This window comes from Carassius carassius, chromosome 20, assembly GCF_963082965.1.
Source record: "Carassius carassius chromosome 20, fCarCar2.1, whole genome shotgun sequence".
NCBI classification, from domain to species: Eukaryota; Metazoa; Chordata; class Actinopteri; order Cypriniformes; family Cyprinidae; genus Carassius; species Carassius carassius.
Genome location: NC_081774.1, coordinates 30,398,928 through 30,423,027, shown reverse-complemented (window position 1 = coordinate 30,423,027; position 24,100 = coordinate 30,398,928). Strand labels below are relative to the sequence as shown.

The 24,100-nt window shown below is 37.0% G+C and overlaps 2 protein-coding genes across 3 annotated transcripts; both read left to right on the top strand.

The window, feature by feature from the left end:
• Positions 1–446: 446 nt before the first annotated feature.
• Positions 447–7,597, top strand: LOC132096850 (phosphatidylinositol 3-kinase regulatory subunit gamma-like). The gene is made up of 8 exons (XM_059502495.1): positions 447–819; positions 2,267–2,357; positions 2,455–2,553; positions 3,034–3,229; positions 3,338–3,460; positions 4,011–4,132; positions 4,948–5,112; positions 6,532–7,597. Exons 1-8 carry the CDS (start codon positions 756–758, stop codon positions 6,713–6,715), a joined length of 1,044 nt encoding a protein of 347 aa, XP_059358478.1. The 5' UTR covers positions 447–755; the 3' UTR covers positions 6,716–7,597.
• Positions 7,598–12,883: 5,286 nt separating this feature from the next.
• ipp (intracisternal A particle-promoted polypeptide) lies at positions 12,884–23,428 on the top strand. 2 transcript variants are annotated; one of them, XM_059502494.1, is made up of 11 exons: positions 12,884–13,006; positions 14,117–14,458; positions 14,919–15,130; positions 16,987–17,206; positions 18,674–18,829; positions 18,917–19,084; positions 19,720–19,857; positions 20,044–20,166; positions 20,425–20,645; positions 22,947–23,266; positions 23,307–23,428. In XM_059502494.1, exons 2-10 carry the CDS (start codon positions 14,155–14,157, stop codon positions 23,169–23,171), a joined length of 1,767 nt encoding a protein of 588 aa, XP_059358477.1. In that variant the 5' UTR covers positions 12,884–13,006; positions 14,117–14,154; the 3' UTR covers positions 23,172–23,266; positions 23,307–23,428. The 2 variants fall into 2 exon arrangements, with proteins under 2 accessions (XP_059358477.1, XP_059358476.1); XM_059502493.1 differs by having other exon boundaries at positions 22,947–23,278; positions 23,319–23,428.
• The last annotated feature ends 672 nt before the right edge of the window (positions 23,429–24,100 follow it).

Here is a 24,100-nt window from a genome sequence, read left to right as displayed (position 1 = left end):
GAAACGCACCATGACCTTTCAAACATTTAAGGGCTTCAAAATCGTTTAGACATTTTTCTTTACTCATTAAGACATTTTTATTATTTCTTAAACCTCATAAATGACAGTGTTGGTGTGCGTAAAACTCAGAATTATGACTTTGAACAAGTTGTTCGAGAAAAGTACCAACGGCACAATGCCGGACACAAACGGACCGTAGCATAATCGCGGCGAGAGGGGGGTGGAAACTTAACATTGACACAAGACTGGCCTTAAATAAGTGGATATAATTAATACGCAATTGAAAAAATATATTCCACAGAATATTCGTATAAAAGCAAAGACAAAGTACAATATCAACAAAGTGATAATAACAACAAAACAACGACATCCTGTTTAACGTTCTCCCCATGTATATCAATGGTATCGTCCTCAGACACTTAAATCGTCCCAAACCTTATACGAGTTTGATTTATTCACGGCGCGATGCCCTTCGTTTGAGTTTTAGATTAGTACATGGAGTTGTATGATGATTCTAAGCTTTATTGCAGAATTTTATTTCGAATGACTGGCTGCCAGATTATAACAACTGGACACTTGGAGTAAGACAATAAATCCTGCCATTTTCCGCCGTTTTATTATTGTTAAGCCGTTTTTAACTTCGATATCTTCGATATAGCCACCGGATAGTCGTTTAGAATTATTGGACGATACTATTTACGTTTTCTAAAAGGGCTTTATTCACTTTTGCAACACGATCCATTGTTGAAGAAAAGATGTCATCGTCTGCAGAACCATTTTTTTACATCGAAATGAGTCGAGTCCGCGCTACTGGCTCTGGTATGTAACTTCATTTATCTATTATTCGCTTCTTGTTTGTTTATATTTGGTGTTTAGTCTGTTTTAAGCCACTCTGCCTTTGTTCTGGTTCAAACGCGACGTAAGTGTCAACCGTTAATCACCGGTGCGACGACGCATCAGTTTTCAGTGAAGGTAACATTTGTGAAAGTGAGTTCGTATGATGTAAAAGTCAGTTAAACCGTGTTGGGCTCTTGATTCGTTGAGATCTGCGTGTCTCAACATGTCAGCGCTGAGTTCATTCGGGTCAGCGGAGCAGGAATATCGGGCACCAAACTACCGAGTTTACTATGGCTAAGCGCTAGTGTATGAATATTAAATAGGCAATGGTGACGTTGGTTGGTAACAGACATATAGACTGTATAAAAACAGGGTAACAGACTCCGAGCGTCCAATCACCTAACTCGATTAGTATTCATGAGCCTCGCAAAGTCTTCAGTTCCAGCCAATCGTAGAGTTCCGCTCGTCGATGTCAACTGAAGTTGTAAATATTCACAAATCGTAACCTTCTCCGTAGTAGAAGAGTTAAACGCTCAAGCGGGAATACCGGGGGAATCCCGAGCGTCCACAGCTGTCCCTTCACAACTCAGGACAGAGTCATGATAGAAACATACTGTATCTGGAAAACAGTATTACATGAGAGAGTGGGTCAGAATGAAAGTTTCTGTGTCTGCTCCCCATCTGCGTCTCATTAAAGAAGTCGTGACCGCCGCTGCTTCTGACTCCGCCTGCACGTTTACATATTTGCCATATATATATATATATAATTTCCGTTCAACAACTAACGTTAGCACTCTCTATTCTAATTCTTTTCTTTAAATAAAAAAATAAAAACTTGCCCCTTTTAGGTTTGCACTTATCCATTTACTAACTAACGTTACTTGTTTTATTTAAAAATAAAGTAAACTAACGTTAACACTAGCTTCTCTTTTATTTTTGTGTTCTTTGTTTTCTTTTATTTAATATAACAAAAAGCAAAAAAGCCAATAAAAAGTAGCCTGCTCTGTTTTCTTTTTATTTATTATATAACGCTAATAAAATAAAAAAACCTCCATGATTTTGCTTGCTTCCGTTGTTTGTTTTATATATATTTATATATATATATATATAAAATGCAATTTTTAAAGATGAAAGGCGAAAATGTTCATGCTTAATCATATTTTCTGTGTGAAATATTTCAAAAACATTAAATGTAATGTCTATTTTAAGATTTTTTTAAATATAAATCTATTCATCTAAATAATATTTTTTAATATAGTGAATAAAACAATGTCACGTTTGTTTTGTTTTCAATTTCCAGTGACCAAGACCTGACAAAGTGGCAATTCATTGTAAAACTATAGAGGTTTTAAAACAAAACTAGGCTAAAAATGCAACAATTACCAGTAGCCTATTGTCTCACACTTCTGTTTTATTATGTTTCTTTAAGCTGAAATCAGTAGTGATGATCACATCCTCAGAAAACTGGAGCCCGCTGATTCATTACAGGAGGCCGAGTGGTACTGGGCTGATATATCCAGGTGAGATTTAGTCTAGTATTTATGTGTCTATCAGTTTGCTTGCTTATTATTCCATTAATAGCCCTTACAATCATGCTCCATTGTGCTGAACCATTAGAGAGGAGGTGAATGAGCTTCTCCAGGGCATGCCTGATGGCGCTTTCCTGGTCCGAGATGCTTCCTGCAAGCGACCGGGAGAATATACATTAACCGTCAGGTAAGGATTGCATGTTTCAGGATTCCTGCTTTATTGAAAACAGCATTTAAGTGACCTTTCACTCATGAAATATACCCACCCCTGTTTTTCAAGTCACAGTCACAAACATGACACTCATATGTGCTTTTCAGTCTGCATAAAATTGTAACAGTAAAAATTATAATTGTAGAAATGTAAAAGTATTTTAACAAAACTCAAATAAAAGACAGATTTCCCAAAATAATACTTAATATTATTACTCCAATACTTTACACCACTGATGACTTTAAAGCTTTATTTGCACTGTATAGATAATTGACTCTGTTTTTATTAGTGGACTTTTTTTGACACAAATTGCATCACTATAAAATGTTAGAAATGTAAGACTGCATGTTGCCAGATTTGTTGTCATTTCACCTCCGTGTGACTTCTTCACGGTGAAATCCATTGCCTTCTCAGAAAAGGCTGTATGTATGAAAACGCTTCTTGTCATCCCCACAGGAACAATGGCAGCAACAAACTCATCAGGATCCACCATCAAGATGAGAAATTTGGCTTCTCGGAGCCTCTGACGTTCAGCTCTGTGCCGGATCTGATCTCTTTCTACAGGCATCGCAGCTTGGTGCAGTACAACAGCTCCCTGGACGTCACGCTGGCGTACCCTGTGTCCCACTGCAAGCCGCTGCCCACCTTCACTGTGAGTCTCATGGGAAAATCTGTGCTAGAAGACATCTTGTGTTAACGTATTGTTTTTTTCCCTCCAACAAGTCAACACCTTGAGTGATGAAACGCATTGCATTTTCAGGATCTGCCTGTGAAGGAAGAGTTTCTGAGTGCGACCAGAGAGAAGCTCCAGGAATGTTTGAGACTGTTTCAGAAGACGGCAGAGTACGAGCGGCTCTATGACTCTTGCACCACACTGTTACAGGTGCGCCATGGGATCGGTTTAAAATAGTATAGTGTTTTTGTTTTTTAATTGTTATTATTTTTTAAATATTTTCAATTCGTAACTGAATTTCTGTTTTAGTATATTTCTTCAATTCATTTTTGTATTTATATATATATATATATATATATATGTATATATATGTATATATTAGTGCTGTCAATCGATTAAAAACTTTAACTAGATTAATCACACATTTTTTCTGTGATTAATCGCAATAAAAAAAGAAATGTTTTTGTACGTTTTTAATATATTTTTTTATGTAATAATTTCACAGTTAAATTTAAATACTTGTTTAAATGACATCTTTTTATGAATGAAGGCCAGTATTACTGATATTAATACAGCTACTGATTTTTTTTTTTTATTTTTTACATTTATTATTATTATTTTTTATTTTAGTTTAAAGGCATTGATTTCAGTTTTGGTTTAGTTTCGTTTTTTTCATCTTCTTGTTAAAAAGAAAAGAAGAAATGTCTATCAAGCATATCGAGTGCATTGCTTTTATAAGGTTTTCCCTGTTTCTTTCCAGGAAATCCAGAGGAGAAAAACCCTGGAGGACGTCAGCACAACAGAGACGGCTGAAGAACGGTGTTATTCTCAAGAGAACTCTTGCAAGGATTTCCAAGAAACCGTCCACAGTGAGCTGAAAGAGTGAGTGTCCATATGATCATGTTTAACTCAATCACACAGAGCTGAAAGAGCTCCAGTGTTTCTCTGGGAATGAAGCGTACAATCTAATGATAAATCAGGATGTTGTTATATGTGTAGTTGGAATGGATGCAGTGGTTGTTCGTACATTCCTGTGCAGGCAACATGATGATGCTACATTCACTTTCAATTAATAAATCAAAAGTAGGGCTGTACACATAAATGAATCGTGATGTGGACTAGTGTCTGTGAATATTAAACCTCAAGAATACTGCCATTTAAACACAAAGTCTGTGTCGAATGAGCGCAAACGCAAATCTAGATTTTTCGAATGAATCCCCAGTGATTTCTCTCCCTCCAAAATCCCAAAATGATGACCCTTCAATGAGTGCCTTAACGGGAGGAAAGCCATTTGAATGAAGTGATTTAATGCAAGTCTTTTAAAGACACACGATCACTTTATGATTTAGTTTAGGCTTAATGAATCAAAGTTTTCATTAAACGGATAATCTTTGACGTGTGTGACACCAGACTTGGAAAAGACCAGTAATGAATTATTACTTTTACTGTATTTCTACAAACATTCTGCCGGTCACCATTGATTTGATTAAAACGGATCGTATTGTTGTACTTCTCTGAGCCCCTCAGTACAAGGCACCTTCTGAAGCCGCTTAGTTTCTGGTTTCTTAATGAAGTCAAAGGGGGCGAGCGGGGGTCTGATGCAATCGCTCTGTAAGCTCTGTAGACACAAAGGGACAACGGCTGCTAAATGGTGTGCTCTGAGCTCACAGACAAACTGAGCTCTGCTTGTTTCTCAGGTCTGAATGTGAGCGAGAGGAGAGCGTGGAGCTGCTGGAGGAGGAGAGCTGGTTTGTGGGAGATCTTGGTCGACGGCAAGCAGAGGAGCTTCTCCGGGGAAAACCGTCTGGAGCTTTCCTGATCCGCAACAGCAGCAGCCAGGACTGTTACGCCTGCTCCGTGGTGTAAGTCTTCAGTCACTTCATCATGTGAGAACTGAAATGCATCGCTGTTTGTTTGTTAGCACAACATAGAAATGCCTTCTCCTCTTTAGAGACTATATAGTCTCATATGGAGACTTGTTTTTGGCGTCTTCTACACATTGCTTCCTATTCTGTCCCAAAAAGTAAAGAGCAGTCAATCACAGTTTGCATTATGGAACGATTGTTGAAATCCTCTTCAATTTAAATCGAACGGATTCATGATTTGAATCAACCTTAAAGGGAAAGTTCACCCAGAAAACAAGTTCTGTCATTTACTTTACCCTCATATTCCTTCAAACCTGAATGACTTGTTTTTTCTGCAAAACACAGAAGATATACATTTCTTAATCAAGCAGTTTTGCTGTGCAATGAATTCCAATTTATGGACAATAAAAACAGACATTTCTCAAAATATCTTAGAGCTAAGAAAGTCATAAAGATTTGTAAGGCCATGAGTGAGTTTTTTTTATGCTCAACATTTTAATAAGAGATGTTATTAAATCATCAAATAAACATCCTAATATTCATACTCTCATATCATGAGACAATCAAGTATCGCAAAACTAGTCTAAAGACTCTGAAAATGATTTTCATACTTGCATGCTTTTGTCTTGTTTTCTAGTACAAATATCTAAACCATTGAGCCACAGGAACACTTGAATCAAGATACATTTACTTGAGAAGCAAAATAGCATATGATATTAAGTTTTATGTATCAAAATTGTTTAAAATGAGAAAAAAATATCTGCTAGTGGGGCGATTTTAAAATAATCTCACAATATTTTTGTAAAGCCACAATTACATTTTAAGTGTGTCTGGAGCTGTGCATATCTGTGCGATCTAATTCATGTACTATCCATCCTAAATGATATTTGAAAACATAATTTTGTCCCAAATCATAGTATGCCAAATATTCCCGGATGGTCTACTGGTTAGAATTAGAAGTGCAGATCAATGCACATGCTAAAGGCTAATATTGCCCACAACAAACTGCGCGGTAGATGAGGATTCGGTTAGAACTACAAACACGCAAAAAGTGTTAAAAACTACAAACATGGCAGATATACGTGACCAGTAGATAAACGGATTTGAGTGATTGTCTAACCTGATGTAAATTATTTTTATTTAATGTTATTCACGTTATACTTCATCGGCAGCAACACAGTGAACTTTTATAACGATACTTTTGGTCATTAACTTTTAAATGCATCATTTATGCAAACACATGAGTTCTCGGCATGATAGACCCAGATCAACATGCCTCTTCAGGTCTCTCCAATAGGCAAGGCACAAAAAGAGTACAACCTTTAAAGCATAGTATTTGTAAAATATCTTAGGATTTCGGTTAGTTGTGTAGCAATGCATCATGCATCATTTTTAATAGTTTTTTTTCTTCCACAGGGTTGGCAGTCAGGTGAGGCACTGTGTGATTCGTCACACGGAGCGCGGCTACGGCTTCGTCGAGCCCTTCGATCTCCACAAGTCTCTGAAGGATCTGGTCCTGCACTATCATCACACCTCGCTGGCGCAGCACAACCAGGCTCTGGACGTCCGGCTGGCATTTCCCGTCCACGCCGCACACTAAGACTGAAGAGATCCCGCTCGATGTTACGAGTGGAGGCGACTGTCAAGCCGTTTGTTTGTGTATTGCACTTTCCAAAGCATTCCTCGTGGTCATAAAGATACTCCAGTACTTGAACAAGTGTTTAATGAGCCCTTTGTAGACATGTTTACAGACACTCCCAAAAACGTCAGAAGTTGTTTCTAAGGGTTTCGTGATGCTCTTTTAGGCAAACCGATGTAGTAGTAGTTTTTGTGGGGATGAATGATGTTCTTTTATCGCAATCAATGCATCACCCAAAACGTTTTAAAAATGTATTTTGTGAATGTAACACCGTTATTGGAAAACACACTTTCAAATCTTGCGTTGTAACTAAAACCAGATGCCTGCGGTTCATGCTCTTCTGCGTGCACGTGAGGATTTGTTTTTTTTTTTAAGATGCATGGTTTATTTGTTCGAGAAACCTCTTCAAAACTGGTTCTAGTTCATAAAATTTGAATAAACTTTTAAAGGCTTGAAAATTTTGCACAATAGGAGTATCCATTTTGCAACTGACACGAAATGTATTCGTAGAATTTACATTTCTAATGTTTTAGCTTTTTTTTTATTTTTACAAATGATTTTTTAGGAAAGCCAGGACCGTGCAGTTGTCTTCTGGGCTCAACAGCCCAGGCATAGAGTTTAATTCACATGTCTGTGGTGAACCACACAATGCCAAACTGCTGCTTCTTGAGATGAGCAACTCTTTATTTGTCAGCAGCGGACAGTACAGCGGGAACGTTTCCCTTTCTTTTGCAGAGCTTATTTTGTGCTGCCATGTTTTCTCTTGCATGCTTCTTAAAAAAAAAAATAAAAAAAAAAATAATGCAGAGCTCATGTCTGATTTATTAAACCAGTTTCATTTCACATTTTGATGGTCTTAGAAGTTCTGATTTTGCAGTTACTTGCAAAAATGTACTTGCAGTGATTTGAATATCAGTGACCGACAAACTTGAAGTTTGTTATGATTTACTTTTTTTTTTTTTTTTTTCATAGTTTCTGTAGTTGTTTTTTTTATTTTTATAAGTAATAGTTTTTAATGCCTTTTTAATTTTTATTTCAGTCTAGATATTTTATTACATCAAGGTAAACTTATATAAACGAACGTACAGTATATAATAAAATCAAACTCCTGGTAAAATGTATTTATTTTAATTAATGAAAGACTTATGATTTTAGTATTAGTTTATTGTAATAACCCTGAATAGAATTGACGTGATACGTGTGTTTGGATTCGCTCTCCGCATCAGCTTTGTGTGTGTGTGTGTGTGTGAAGAGCAGTCTGTAATGTGTGCAGCTGTGAGTAAACCCAGATTAGTTTATACTGGCCCTACACTAGACACAAACTGAGGAAATCTGTAGTGAGAAGAATTTATTCATTTGAGCTTAACAATTATTGGAAACTTGTGGCCTGATTATTTGTAGTGTTTTATTATTGTTGTAATATTTTTGTTTACTAAGCAAGGTAAAAGTTATTTTATTATTATGAGCTATTATCGTTTCTATCTATCTAATCTTTTTATTTAATTATTATTATTGTTATTATACTATTGCTCATATATGTTTTATGCTCAACTTTTTGAAATACAAAAGTAGTTTGTATCAGAGTGCTCCATTACTGCTCAATCAATATCAATTGTTCTAAACTATTTTTTTTACCTGGGGCCGCATTCACAAAGAATCTACAAGTAGCTCCTAACTGGTGAATTTAAGAGAGACTCCTAAAAATAATGGGCGTGTCACTCATAACTTGTGTTTTACTAAGAGTAATTCATGAAGTATTTTAGCCCTAAAAGTAGCTCGTCTGGAACAGCTTAGAAGAAGAAACACATTAATTTACCTCTTGTCTATACACATGTGACTTCAGATTAATTAAAAACTCTCTCGTCCTACTCGTGTAGCACGTCTTCTCACAAGCAAACACCTGTCACTCATCATCAGGCAATCACTGTGATCTGTTATATATATATATATATATGAGTCAATAATAATAATAATATCATCATCATATCATTAATGTGGACCTGGTTTAAATAACGTTTATGTGATAGCCCTATAGTCTAATCTCTGGGTTCCTGGCTTAGAAAAAGATATGCATTAAAACATTGTGTGTAGTATAGCTTAAAGGGTTAGTTCACCCAAATAGCAAAATTATACCATGAATAACTCACCTTCATGTTGTTCCAGGCCCATAAGACATCCGTTTATCTTCTGAACAAAGTTTAAGATATTTTAGATTTAGTCCGAGAGCTTTCTGTCCCTCCATTGAAGCGGTGTGTACGGCAGGGGCGGCCTTAAGCATCTGGGGGCCCGTTTCAATAACTAATATGGGGCCCTGCCCACATAAAATGTAAACATAATAGAGCAGAAAAAGCAAGGATTCCTGTTGGTTTGCATCATATTATTTTATTACTCGCACTTTCAGCTTCATTAAAAGGCAGCTTTATACAAACTATATACAATACAGCATTTTACGTTGGAATAAGCCTCGCCCTTTCACGCAGGGCAACATCACTGCTTATTTGATTTGTGCAGTAGCTATATTTTCAGCTGTCTGGGCTGACTTAAAAAAAAAAAAAAAAACAGCTCAAACATCCCCTCAACTTGCCGTATTACGGAGCCCGAGAAGTCACCTGTGTAAGTAAAAATAATTTTTAAAAAATCCGTGACGACGGTTTTGGCAATCCGTGCGCCCTAAACCGTACTCACGAATTCTCAAACTGTTCCCTCGGTTTAACAAATCGTGCCCACGGATTAATAAACCATACCCACGAGTTTCTAACCCGCTCTCTCAGATTTGTAAACAGTGCCTGCAGTTTCTGAAATCTGTACCCACGAATTCATAAACCATGCCCACGCTTTCGCAATCCGTTCCCACGGGTTTGTAAAATGTACTCACGGATTTGTGGCTCACTCATTTTAGAAGATCATTTGAGAGCTACTTTTTAAAAATGAAAGTGGCCGAGAGCTACTCATGCAATAATTAAATCTCTTAAATAATGTCTCATAACTCTCATATTAACAACTATGCTAACTGTTTTAGACCTAAAAGAGTTATTGTAGGCCTATATATGTCCCCCTTAATTGACATAGGCTATATATATCAAAATATTATACTGTAAAAACACATAATTATTGTTGATTTTATAGTGCATCATAACTAGAGATAAAATGGTATGAAAATGTAATTTCATGATTATAGTGACCAAAATGAGCATGGTTATCACATAATCCTGTTCAAAAAGTACTAATACTACACAATAAAATCAATTCACCAAGTTTTATGTAGAAAACCAAATAACAAATAAACTTACCATCAATATGCACTTTTTGTTTACATGAACATTAAAATAGTAACATTAAAAATGATGGCCAAATTTGAAAGGAGTGTCTTGCAACATGTTATCTAACATGTACACGTTCAAATAAAGTTTTGACAAAAAAGTTTTTATAAAAAGATAAACCTAGCATATTTCAGCCTTTAAATCATTTTTATAGAAAGAATGATTCAAAAAAAGACAAAATACTGACATTTACAATGCACATTATTAGCTTATCTTTTATTATTAATAGTAAAATTCGGTTCCCGTGCCCCCGTGGCGTCTGTCGTTGCTATGCACCATGCGTTCTCCACAACGACAGAGAAGTTTTAATAGCTAATGGATTTCCACCACCGAAAAACGCTTTGCTGTAGCTCTGCTAGAAGATTTATTTAGAAAAAACACCCGTAGTTTGGGTGCACCCCCATCCTTCATGTTGACTTGTTGCGCTTGGAAAAAAATTAGCGCGTCGCTTCAATTATTTGAAATAATGAACTTGAGCGTGCAAAAGACGCATATTGAACGGCCCTCGAGCTACCTCCAATCAGGTCACGAGCTACTCTCGCGAGCGACGTGTTGGAAACCACTTTAGACATTATGTCTGAAAATCAATATCCTAGGGAGAAAATGAATGGGATTTTCCTGTTCTGTTGGGGGCCCCCTTGGAGGGCGGGGCCCGTTTCAATTGAAACGAGTGAAACATAGGTAAGGCCGCCTCTGGTGTACGGTATACTGTCCATGTCCAGAAAGGTAAGAAACACATCTTCAAAGTAGTCCATGTGACATCAGAGGGTCAGTTAGAATTTTTTGAAGCATCGAAAATACATTTTGGTCCAAAAATAGCAAAAACTACGACTTTATTCAGCATTGTCTTCTCTTCCGTGTCTGTTGTGAGAGTGTTCAAAACAAAGCAGTCTGGATATCCGGTTCCTGAACGAATCATTCGATGTAACCGGATCTTCTTGAACCAGTTCACCAAATCAAACTGAATCGTTTGAAACAGTTCGCGTCTCCAATAAGCATTAATCCACAAATGACTTAAGCTGTTATTTTTTTTAATGTGGCTGACACTCCCTCTGAGTTCAAACAAACCAATATCCCGGAGTAATTCATTTACTCAAACAGTACACTGACTGAACTGCTGTGAAGAGAGAACTGAAGATGAACACCGAGCCGAGCCAGATAATGACTCGTTCACGAGTCAAGAACCGGTTTCATCAGTTTTCGGATCACCCTTAGTTCTTTCGGACAGTTCGATTCAATAAACCGGTTGAAGAAAACGGTTCACCGGTTCTTTTGCGCTCGAAGTAATGGCGTCATTTGCGATGATTGCCCTTGATTCAAGCCTTCTGTTTACCCGCGCTCATAACATTAGCACAGAATCAGTTCAGAATCAATCACCAAAAGAATCAGTTCAGTTCAGACGCTCTGTGTCAGTCTGCTTCACGCTGAATCACACATGCGCAGTATCATCAGCTCCTCGGTTCTCGAATCGGACGCGTCTGACAGAAACGGCTCTTGACTCGTGAACGAGTCAATCTGTTGTTCGTTATCTGGTTCGTTATAAGTAAAATTTAAATACAAAAATCATTTTAACAGTAACAGATAGTGATGATGGTGACAGCACTGTTTCAGGTTGATCATTCTTGACAGATAAATGTGTGAGAATCAAAACAGCACAATATCCTACACTTTGGCCTCCAATATCTCCAATATACTTCAGCTAAAGAAGAACATAAAATTAAAACATTACAATTAAAACATAAAAAAAATAGTTTGAGAAATGAGAACATTTCGGTTTTCTGTCTCTATCTGAAATTTCAAACACAGTTTAGTTATGTGCTTTAGTATGTTAATCAACAGATTTAGAAAGTGCTCTTTAAAGCGCAAAAGAAAGGTTATTAAAACATTATTAGGATTTTTGATTGTTTATTTTAGTTTTTAGTTCATATCTCTAGGCCTACCTTACATTCTTCATATCAGACCCATGTTTTCCAGGAAATCCATTACATTTTGAATTGAATATGTTCTTAATGTTATTTCTAATTGTTAATTTGATTTCTCATGTCTTCTTCATTTCCTACAATGATATTTCTCTGTCTTCAACATAAATCACTGGTTTTACTGTGTTATTCTGTCCACACCATTCACAAAACACTTTTGGATAATAAATAAAAGCTTTTTAAACTTGTACGCCCTAGTCTTATTCATATATTCATTCAATAGCCATACCTTATTTTCTTGTATTGAATATAAATGCCTTCCTTTAATTTCATTGTTCCAGTGATGTTGACACTTTTGTACCGTTTTTGCTTTATTACGATGGTATATCTATCTATCTATCTATCTATCTATCTATCTATCTATCTATCTATCTATCTATCTATCTATCTATCTATCTATCTATCTATCTATCTATCTATCTATCTATCTATATTTTTTCTGTTATTGTTATTAGGTGTTTTCATCGATGTGGCAAATCAAAACAACAGCATGATTAATTTCAGTTTTTTTAATCAACTTTTTAATTTTTATCTTTTGAATACTAAATGCTGCTCCTATTATATATATATATATATATATATATATATATATATATATATATATATATGTATATATGTGTGTATATATATATTTTTTTGTTTTTCGTATTATAGCCAAATGCACTCCTTTAGGCTCTAATAATTGTTTTCATGTCTCCTGTCCCGACATACACTAGGCTACATTGCATTACATTTATTCAATACTTTATTCTATAGTTTCCTATCATCTTATCTATACGTTTCTCCATGTCACTTGAATTTTGAATATTGAATATTACTTCCACGGTCGTGTCTCGATCAGTCAGGTCTGTCAGACTGAAAGGTCGATGAAGGAGAACTCGATGTCCATGCGGAAGTGGCTCTATCCCAGATCATTTGGATAAATTCACAAGAAAAAACAACCAAATTAAGATGTGAGTATGCTCAGTCGGATGCTCTCGTGTCTGTTGTGCATGTTTTTGTCTGTTGGGCTTTTGGTTTTCGCGCGTGCTGCAATTTGAGCGTCGCGTGAGGATGTTTGTTGTGGTTTGAACTGGACTGTGTTTTAGATGTCAAGCCCAAACCACAACAGCTCACCGCTTTCTGCGTTAAACTGCATTACAAACTGTCCACTGCTGTTTTGTATCAAATTTTATACGTTTATATACATAACCCTTGCAGGGTTTTCCTTACAAGGTCAGTACTTAATTAAAAAAATATTCTAACAAAAAAATAAAAAAATGTGTACATAATCATCGTCCTGTTTAAAAGTTTACTTTACTTATTGTCTTCTTGAGCATCAGTGAATGTTTGCACCTTTTGTTTAAGTGGTGTATGAACCCCTTAGTTGTCTTCAGTGTGAAAGGATGGATCTCAAAGTCATACAGTTAGTGTTGAAAAGGGATTAAATAAAAAAAAATTAAAATAAAGAGTGTGCAGGACATAAGCACAGCTCGACTATCAAAATCACAAAATTAAGACAACAACAACAATTGATCATCATTGGTAACAACACATTAAAAATCAGAGGTATGTAAACTTCTAAACTAGTTCATTCGTGCAAATTCAGTTTTTATTTAGTCTTGACTTCAAGTAAAGAGATGTGAAAAAGTTTATTCAGGACAATACTGAGTAAAAAATAACATGCAGTGTTTATGATCCTATTGTTTTGTTAAAATCTTGCATAATTTGCATGGGGGATGTAAACTTTTTAAGCAGAAATGTAAATCATGACATACATTTGAATGTGTTGATATCTTTATGTTCCATTTTGGTGGTTAAACATTTATTATAAATTTTGATTATAATAATTTTGTGCAATTTTCTTTCCAGCATAATAAATAAACGAGACCTAATTTATAATATGCAGTCAAATGTAACATTTAAAATAAATCAGCTAATTTGCATTTGAATTCTGCTCGCTTGCTTTCTCAAATTCAGTTCCCATTTCAATTAAACAGGCCTTCTCAGGTCAGCTGTGAATAGTTTGCCTCACTGTTATAAATGCATTTTTAGAAGTATTAAATGTTTCTGTGTGTGTAAAGGTAAAAGGGTCTTGTTGTGGTGTCCAGCTGGAATCATCATGTCCTCCGCTGGTCCATCTCTGTCGTATCCCGAGAGCCATCGTGGGACGTTCTCCTCCGACAGACATGCTGGGCTCCTGCTGGCTCAGATGAACAAAATGCGCCTGCAGTCTGACTTCTGCGATGTGCGGCTGCTGGTGGGCGGAAGGGTGTTTGGGGTCCACAAGCTGGTGCTGGCTGCCAGCGGCCCATACTTCACTGCTCTCTTCTCTGGAGCCATGAGTGAAGCCCATGAGGAGGAGGTCCGCATCGCTGGAGTGGAAGCTGATGTCTTTGAAATTCTCCTAGAATTTATTTACACTGGTATGCTGGTGCCATACATGTGTTTGTCCATCAGTCAAAAACATGCAAAAAAATGCTACGGGGTAAATATACAGTCAGTGCATTAATCAGTGCTCTTTGGATGTGGGATTTCTTAATTTATCAAAAACATTAAACTCCAAGGCATTTAAAAGTTTAGTGAAAATAATAATAAAAAGCCTTTATTCTCACATGGATTACATTTTTTTTTCTTAAAACAAGAATATTTTACTTGCTCCCCTTTATTTTAAGCAAAATGCACAATTCATTTTTTTTTATATCTTGTAATTTTGCTTGTCTAGTAAATGCATCTTAATAATTTGACTAGAAACAAGACTACATAAGATGAGCCTTTTTTGCAGTGTGTATAAGAGTGCAATGTAAAAGCTTCATATTTCCCAAACTCTTGCTGGTGAATGAATGGCAAACATATTAAGAAAAGCGCTTGTTTTGCTCCTGCCAGGCTTTATAGACGTGACGGTGGACACGGTGCAGGAGCTGATGGTGGCTGCAGACATGCTGCAGTTGAGTGAGGTGGTGGATATATGTGGAGAATTCCTGCGGGCTCATATGGACCCATCCAACTGTGTGGGGATCTATCGCTTTCTGGAGCAGATCGCCTGTATGGAGCTGCTACAGTTCACTGAAGACTACATCCATGTCCACTTTCTAGAGGTGGGTTCATTGTTGCAAGTTTTCTGTTTCAAATATTCTCAGCATTGAGATTTTTTCTTTTAACTCTGATAAATGGGTTTAAATGTGCCATGCCTTGATCTTTTGATATATAAGAGGTCTTTTATACCATTAAAACATCCTGTAAGTTTCATAACTTGACCTATTATGAGTATGCAAGCTTTAGCTCAAAATACACCACTGATCATTTTTTATAGCTTTTTAAAATGGCCACTTTTAAGGTTTGAGCCAAAATGCACTGTTTTTGTGCATGTCCCTTTAAATGCAAATGAGCTGGTGCTCACCTCCCCCTTTTCAGAAGAGGGCGGAGCTTCAAGAGCTCATGTTCTGACATACAAATAAACATTCTACTATTAGTAACAGCCTGTTATCTTTACATAAAACATTAGGTTTAAAAGTTTGCATGTCATTTGAATAATAAATGATCATTTATGAATTACACAGGCGAGGAGCACGGTGTGATAAAATAATGACAGCTGGTATCAAGGTGCCTTAGCTGCTATTACAAACTTTAGAAGTCCTACATGATTAAGAGCTCGACAAATTCAAGCAGTCGACTACTTTACATTACTTCACACTGATATGGACATTATTAGGTATCCAGTGCAGAGTCTGTAAAATTGGGGTAATATGATCATATTTTCTTAATCTGGTAAGGACTCTAGCTGCTGCATTTTGGACTACCTGTAGCTTGTTTATTGACGAAGCAGGACAACCACCTAGAAGTCCATTACAATAGTCCAGTCTAGAGGTCATGAATGCATGAACTAGCTTTTCTGCATCAGAAACAGACAACATGTTTCGTAGCTTGGCAATGTTTCTAAGATGGAAGAATGCTGTTTTTGTAACATGGGAAATATGATTTTCAAAAGACAAGTTGATGCCTAATATAACACCCAGATTTAGAGGAAGTAACAGCACATCCGTCTAGTTGCAAACTGTAATTCAAGAGATTCTGTGTACTCTTTTTCGGTCCAATAAGAAATATCTCTGTCTTATCCGAATTTAACAGGAAAACATTATTGGTCATCCAATCTTTTACATTTTTAACACACTCTTTTAGCTTAGATAATTTAGAAGTTTCATCTGGTCTTGTTGAGATATACACTTAGGAAACTAATCCCATATTAATAATATTACCAAGGGGCAAAATGTATATTGAAAATAACAGAGGACCTAGGACAGATCCTTGTGGCACTCCATATTTTACTGGTGATAAATTAGATGACTCTCCATTTAAATAAACAAAATGGGAGCGATCGGACAGGTAGGATCTAAACCATCTTAGAGCCTGCCCTTGAATACCTGTATAGTTTTGTAATGGATCTATGAGTATGTCATGATCTATGGTGTCGAACGCAGCACTAAGATCAAGTAAAACTAGCAATGAGATGCAGCCTTGATCTGACGCAAGAAGCAGGTCATTGGTATTTTAACAATTGCAGTTTCTGTGCTATGGTGGGGCCTGAAACCTGACAGAAAATCTTCTTACAGATCTTTTTTTTTTTTTTTTTTTTGCACGAAGGAGCTCAATTGACTTGAATTACGACTTCTGGCTTTTCCCAAAACTAAAATCACCTTTGAAGGGTTTCTTGTGTCTTGTATCTTCTTCAATAAATGTCTCTATTTTTCATTTTACATGGCTGGATATTTTCTAGACATCACTTGTATTTCAGTGTTTGATGAGCAACAGTAAAGGTTTTCAGTTTTTTACCCGACTCTTTAAGTAATGCCCACTTTTGTTCTAGTGATTTTTGTAGGGCTCCAAATATTAAGTCTTCATGACTGTCAGTATTAAGTGGTTTTAAAAAACCCCTGCATCCTGTGTCTGGAGTCAGGTGTGCGTCTCAGAAGAGTTCTCAAGCTTGTCTAAAGATCAGCTGGTGAAGCTGCTCCGCAGTGAGGAGCTCAGGATCGAAGACGAGTATCAGGTGTTCACAGCTGCTATGGACTGGCTGCACCATGACGTGCCGCACAGGAAGAAGCATGTGGTGGAAGTCCTAGAGCCGGTGCGCTTCCCGCTGCTGTCTCCTCAGAGACTCTACAAGTACATCGAGGGTGAGAGAGATGCTGTGTTTCACTTTAGTGCTCCTCTCCGCTCAGGATTCATGTTTGTATCTTCTGATTAGATGGACATAATAGGAAGAAACTTTCACGTTGGCTGACAAGGTTATAATTTACAGAAATGTTACATTGAGACATTTTAAAAGGATTTAAAAAATGTGAATTAAATATTCTACAAATAATATAGGCATCGCAAGTTATTCTAAAATATATATTCATATACAATGGTAATTCAAAAAAACTTGAAAAAAAAGTTCTGAAAACAAGTCTTCAATTTTGAGGAAAGAATTTGAGCCTTTTCATAAGGTCTCATTTATATCATATTTTAGTGTTTGACAAGCTATAATAAAGGTTTTGGACTTGAAGCATTGAGGTGCACGTTTTTTTTTGGATTTGCAAACACGTGCGCATATTTGCATCGCTTTGATCGTTCTCTCTAGATCTCACCTTCTCACACGCAGCCCCACGATTGGTCGATTATGTATGTACAATACCTGCATGTTATTGGCCAAACTGCTCTGGATGTTTTAGGCAATATTAAAATCCTGGCCGGGACGTGTCCCGTATGAACGGCGCATATGGCCACCCTATATGATCATAAAAATTCATAAGGACAGAAAAAGAAAAAAAGAAATTAAATTAAAATTGATTAAAGAGGTCATCAAATGCCCATTTTCCACAAGTTGATATGATTCTTTAGGGTCTTAATGAAAAGTCTATAACATACTTTGGTTAAAAAATTTTAATGGGAGTGTAAAACACTTTTTACACTATCAAAAACAGCTCTGTCTACAGCAGCACATTTTGTTGCATGTTCCTTTAAATGTTAATGAGCTCTGCTGACCCCGCCCCTCTCTTAAGAGCCGCTCTCTGAGAGACTCTTAACTTTAGCCTCATTCATTGTGAAACTTGCTAACTAGCACTATTATGAAAGCGATTTGCAAAAATTCATAAATACTGTATAGACTACAAAACGTTGTCAATAAAACAGTAGTGTATTTAACATTACAATTTAACAATCTGACTTCTAATTTTAATGTTACTATCTCTTTAAATACTTTAGTCAGTTCAAGTAAAATTGATGCAGTCTTATATTATTTATTAAGAATTAAAAGAGCAGTTTAATGTCTATCTGTGTCGTCTTGTGTTTGATATGGGATTTAGAAAGTAATTAGTAATAAGAAAGATAATTAGTACAGTGTTCTAATTACACTGTTGTAGATGATACATTTTTTTTGTCTGACCACCTCAACACTGTCTTTAAGTGGATCAGCACAATCAGACTGTCAATGTTTGGTAAGCAGCTCGATGTATTCTTCTAGATTTGGATGTATGTCTAGGTGCACATATCTCGTATATTTTACAATGTGGCTCATCTAATCGTAGTTTAGAGATTTGGAAGTATCTGTATTATGATGTTTGTTTTTGCGCACACATTGGTAACCAGACTTTCTCCTGCAGGTATTTCTGACTTCAGTTTGCGAGTTGCATTGCAAACCCTTCTGAGAGAGTACACTGAAGTCAACAAGTCCCCTAAAGAGAGCAAACCTTTCAGCCTTCTGCAGACGGCCAAGGCCCGGCCCCGGAGAAAAGCCCGCAAGTATCTCTATGCCATTGGTACGGGAACTCTTCTGTGAGCATGCAGGTGTGATACCCGTCTTAATCGTTTGTCTAATTCAATATCTTTCTGCGTGTGTCTCTCAGGCGGTTACACTCGTCTGCAGGGCGGCCGATGGAGTGACAGTCGGGCTTTGAGTTGCGTTGAACGCTTTGATTCGTTCAGTCAGTTCTGGACCACCGTGTCTTCCCTGCATCAGGCCCGCAGTGGACTCGGGGTGGCCGTCCTGGAAGGCATGATATATGTAGTGGGGGGTAAGCGCGTGGGTTTTTTCTGTAGTGTCGCCACATATCAATATTAGGAACCATGCAAAAAAAAAAAAAACTACTTGGCTGCACCCCCTATATAATATTATTTTTGAAAAACACCTGTACTTCTAGTAATATCAGTATTACTTCTTATTTATACCTAGACTGCAGACTTAAAAATTTAAGTTTGTATTAATTCACTCATCCGAGATGCAGGTGACTTTTTCTTCGAAGATTATTAGCTGAAACCATGACCCTTGGTTAATTTTGTGTCCAGCCACAGCCCAGTTTAAAGGCCCCCAGAATATTTTAGTTGTTTAGTTCAGAATATATTTGTTGTATGTATTTCAGTTTTAATTAATGTTTGTTGTTCTATTAAATCTTCATCCAGTGCGCAGTGGGTTTTGTGTGCACTACAAATTTCTACCGTAAATAGCAGACTTATCTGGATTTTTTGGAAAACTGATTGCAACATGATTTGGGATGCTTTTATCTAATTGGTCTCTTGTGTTCCTGTAGCTCAACTGGTAGAGCATTGCATTAGCAAGCGCAAGGTTGGGGGTTCGAATCCCAGGGAACACAAGATAGTAGGAAATTGTTAGTCTGCTAAATGCATAAACTTAATTTAATTTATTGCACAGGAGAAAAGGACTCCATGATTTTCGACTGCACAGAGCGGTATGACCCAGTGACCAAGCAGTGGGCAGCAGTGGCGTCTCTGAACTATCCACGCTGTGGGGTCGGAGTTTGTTCCTGTCATGGAGCTCTTTACGCACTTGGTACGCAAATGCAGATGCTTTCCGGCAGGATGAGTTTATGCATTCAGACTGTCAGGGTTTTTGTTCAGATTCACTGTAACACCATGTGATTTGTCAACGCTTTTAGCAACATTCCTGCCAAGGTCAACGCAATGCAATGATGAGGGCAATAAATGTTATCTTGCATAAAAATGGTCATGGTTTCAGGTGGCTGGATTGGCTCAGAAATCGGGAAGACCATGGAACGTTATGACCCGGAAGAAAATAAATGGGAGGTTATTGGGAGCATGGCTGTTCCTCGATATTATTTTGGCTGCTGTGAGCTGCAAGGTACACAAGTCCAAAATTACATTTTGTCATCATTTACTCACCCTTATGTCGTCCCAAACTTGCATGTAATCGATAAAAAGTAACTGTCCACCTAATTTCTGGAATCTTTTATGTAATGAGTTCGTATATAATAAGTTCAATCAAAAATACACCATCGCTGTAGCACTAAATAATGTTAACCGGTAACCAAGTTCGTGCATACTTTCAGTGCACTGTGGAAATATGAAATGTCTTCAGTATGTTGTGCGTCTGCTCCAGGCTTCATCTATGTGATCGGTGGCATCAGTGATGAGGGTACAGAGCTGCGCTCGGCTGAGGTTTACGACCCCATCTCTCGCCGCTGGAGCGCCCTGCCTGTCATGGTGACCCGGCGGGCGTATGTGGGTGTAGCTAGCCTCAATAACTGCATCTACGCTGTAGGAGGCTGGAATGAGGCTCTTGGATCTTTGGACACAGTGGAGAAGTACTGCCTGGAGGAGGTTAGAACCCCATAAAGTCTGATCTATATCGGGCTGCAACAACTAATCAATAATGAAAATAACTGGATGAATTTGATTATTGATTAATCTGGTCCATGCACTGTGCGTCTGTGCAGTGAATAACGCATTTAAACTTAATGCGGCTTGTCCTTTGCATCAAACAGACGGAGCATGACTTGATACATTTTATTAAAATATTTCTTGATAGACATTAAACAGTTGTACATGCAACGCAAAGAATTGTATTTTTATGAGAGCAGTACCAGTAAAGTATGGAAGCTTTTCTCTGCCATAGAATAAAAAAATAATAATTATGTCACAATTCTGACATTCATTCTTGTAATCGCGTTTTTACGTCTACAATCCTGATTTTTATTTTTTTAAGAATTGCAGGTTTCTATCTTGTAATTGCAAGTCATAAAATTGCAATTGTGACTTTGTAAAATATTGCAATATCATTATATATATATATATATATATATTATATATTATATACATTTCACAGTTCTTCGAAAAAAAGTCTGAATTGTGAGAAATAAACTCAACTAAACTTTAATAAAGAGAAAAAAAAAATCCAACATTTTGTTTTTATCCAGTGGCGGAAATGGCCTTCCACTTCATTGATGTTAATATGATAGAACAAACACTCGTCTGAAAAAAGTAATTCTATGTTTAGTGTGTGTGCTTTTGTTTTTGTTTTATGATTTTTATTTTAGTAATTTTAACTTTAAGCTTTAAAATGTTAAGCCAACAGTTGATTTTTGTTACGGAATGTAATATATTTGACCCTTTTTCTGCACATAATGTATAGCATATCCTTCATATTGCACATTATTTGGAGGACAACACTAGCCAGGATGTAGAATAACATTTTTATTAGTGATGCACCGAAATGAAAATTCTGCACCGAAACCGAAAATTTAGGATGCGCTTGGCCGAAAACCGAAACTGAAGCCGAAAATGGCTTCTTTTAAAAACGTATATATATATTGCTTGGATTTAATGGATCTGAATTGAAAAATCACAATATAATAATCAAACTTTTATTAACAGTTACATAACAAAAATTAAAATATTTTTAACAATAAATATAAATAATAATTATTCTTCAAGTTTTATGTTCCATCAAATAAAATAGTTTTTTAAAAATTGTGCAAAAAAATCCACAATTTTGGAGATTTTTGCAGAACAAATGCTACATATTGCAACTTTGGTGTCCTCTCGTATAGGGCTGTCACTTTTGTGAAAAAAAATATCCTGTTCGATTTTTGAGACAAAGGCAAAGTGTTCATTGAATCGTTAGTAAATTGCCTATATTTGGCGTTGATCCGTTTTTCAACGCCAAATATAGGCAAATCCACCGACAACTAAACAGGCATTAGGGCGAACGTAAAGAGGGCGCTTGAGACGCGCACAAGTCAGCAATGTGGACTGCCATAACATCAATGAAAAACATTACTGAAGGCTACATTGATATTATGCACTAATAGGCTGTGTGTGTGTGTGTGTGTGTGTGTCAGAACCTGCAGTTGCTGTGTGACGCGCGTTCGCTGCGAGCGTATAGTGACGAGCTGGACGCGCTCCGAGAGAAGGCCGTTAAAATCGATTCCCTATTTTCGTTTTCGAAACTTGTGTTGGTTGGTCCGATCGATTGTGCAGCTTTTGTGACAAGCTTTTTTTTTGATTGTGACAGCCCTTTGACATGCTTAATCTTTGATAGGCAGACGCGTGATAACAGCTCGACCGTGAGTGAAACCTAAGCGCTTGCGAACGGATGGGAGGGGCGGGTGACATTCATTTTCGGATTACGTTTTCGGCTGTTTTTTTATTTCGGCCCGAAACCGATAATGCCATTTCGGCCGAAAATTTTCGGCGGCCGAAATTTCGGTGCACCCCTAATTTTTATAATTATTATTAAACAGATAGTTCCAGTCCTTGATTCTGATTGGTTGAGCCGCGTTTGAAGCTGTTGTAAATCACTCTACAAACACATACCTTTGTTTACTTCTGTGTGTTGCTCGGCAACTACTTTGTTGGAACCACACCTGTTTCTGAGGAACTATGTTGTTTGGTGGAAGAATACTGTTTTTATTAATATCATTACTCTTTATTTGCTCTGTTTTATTCTGTGAAGCCTTACTATGTATATGGAATAACCGTTTTATAAAAGCAATAAGCCCCATGAAGCTGTGGTTTACAGTGAATTTATAACATCTATCGATTGACATTTTCAAAAACTTAACCCTGTGTGCAAATGTTTGACTTCTGGTTTTAATGCAGTACATGTCTCTGTTGTTTCAGGAGAAGTGGGTGGAGGTGGCGCCGATGGCCGTCCCGCGCGCTGGGGTAACGCTTGCAGCCGTTAATGGTTTGTTATATGCGGTGGGAGGTCGGACCTCGAGCCGGGACTTTTCAGCACCGGTCACTGTAGACTCAGTCGAAATCTACGACCCCCACCTGGACACGTGGACGGAGATCGGCAACATGATCACCAGCCGCTGTGACGGAGGTGTAGCTGTGCTCTGATAGGCCACATATTAACACCCAGCAACACATCACTCCACCCTTTTCCAGTGTCTAGTTTATGATCGTTTTTAAATGAGTGAAGATCGTTCTCTTGTGTTATCCTGTGTGTTTGGTGAGGCTCGTTTAGGAAGTAAGTGTCAAGGTGAGTCTTTTTATTCTTTGTTTTGAGACACTGTGAGATCATGAGCCATTAAAACATTTGTGTAACAGCACTTCTAACAGCAAACAGCCAGAAGATTCACAGCCTGCTTCAGTAAGCCATGATTCGTTATGTATAGATGATCTTAATCATCATCATCATCATCTCGTGTGAATATTAGCCAGCAACTTGCTGCTTTTGAGTCCTGTTTCACATTTGTCTCTCATGTTGTTACATTTTGCACTTTTGTATTGTACCTGTTTGTTTCTCACAATCTTAAACTTGTAAACTTAAACATGCTTAGATTGTTGTTAAAATATCTTAATTTAATACTAGAATTTGTTCAGCTGAGAGCTTTAATATTTCATTAATAGAGACTATTTCCTGGAATAAAAAAGAAAACGTGTTTTGCCACTCCACTTTGACTCTCATATCTGACTCGATGGCACCCAAACATTCCCAGAGGACTTTAGTTTAGGATCCTGTTTTCACTATTAACTAGTTGCATATTACTAGAATATTGGCTGTTTAATACTAATAAAGCACATATCAGTTCCTTATTCTGCATGATCATGTTTTAGATCCCTTAACCCTGCTCCAAACCTATTTATCAACTACCTTACTATCAATGAGGAGTTTGAGTCAAAGCTTGTAGTTAATAGTGAGAATTGGTTCCAAAACTAAAGTGTGGCCGGATGTATTTAATAGCAGTCTGAATATTAATCTACAATGTATCATGAGCACACAGCTAAAACATAAACCATTAAGTTTTATATAGTATATGGAAGAT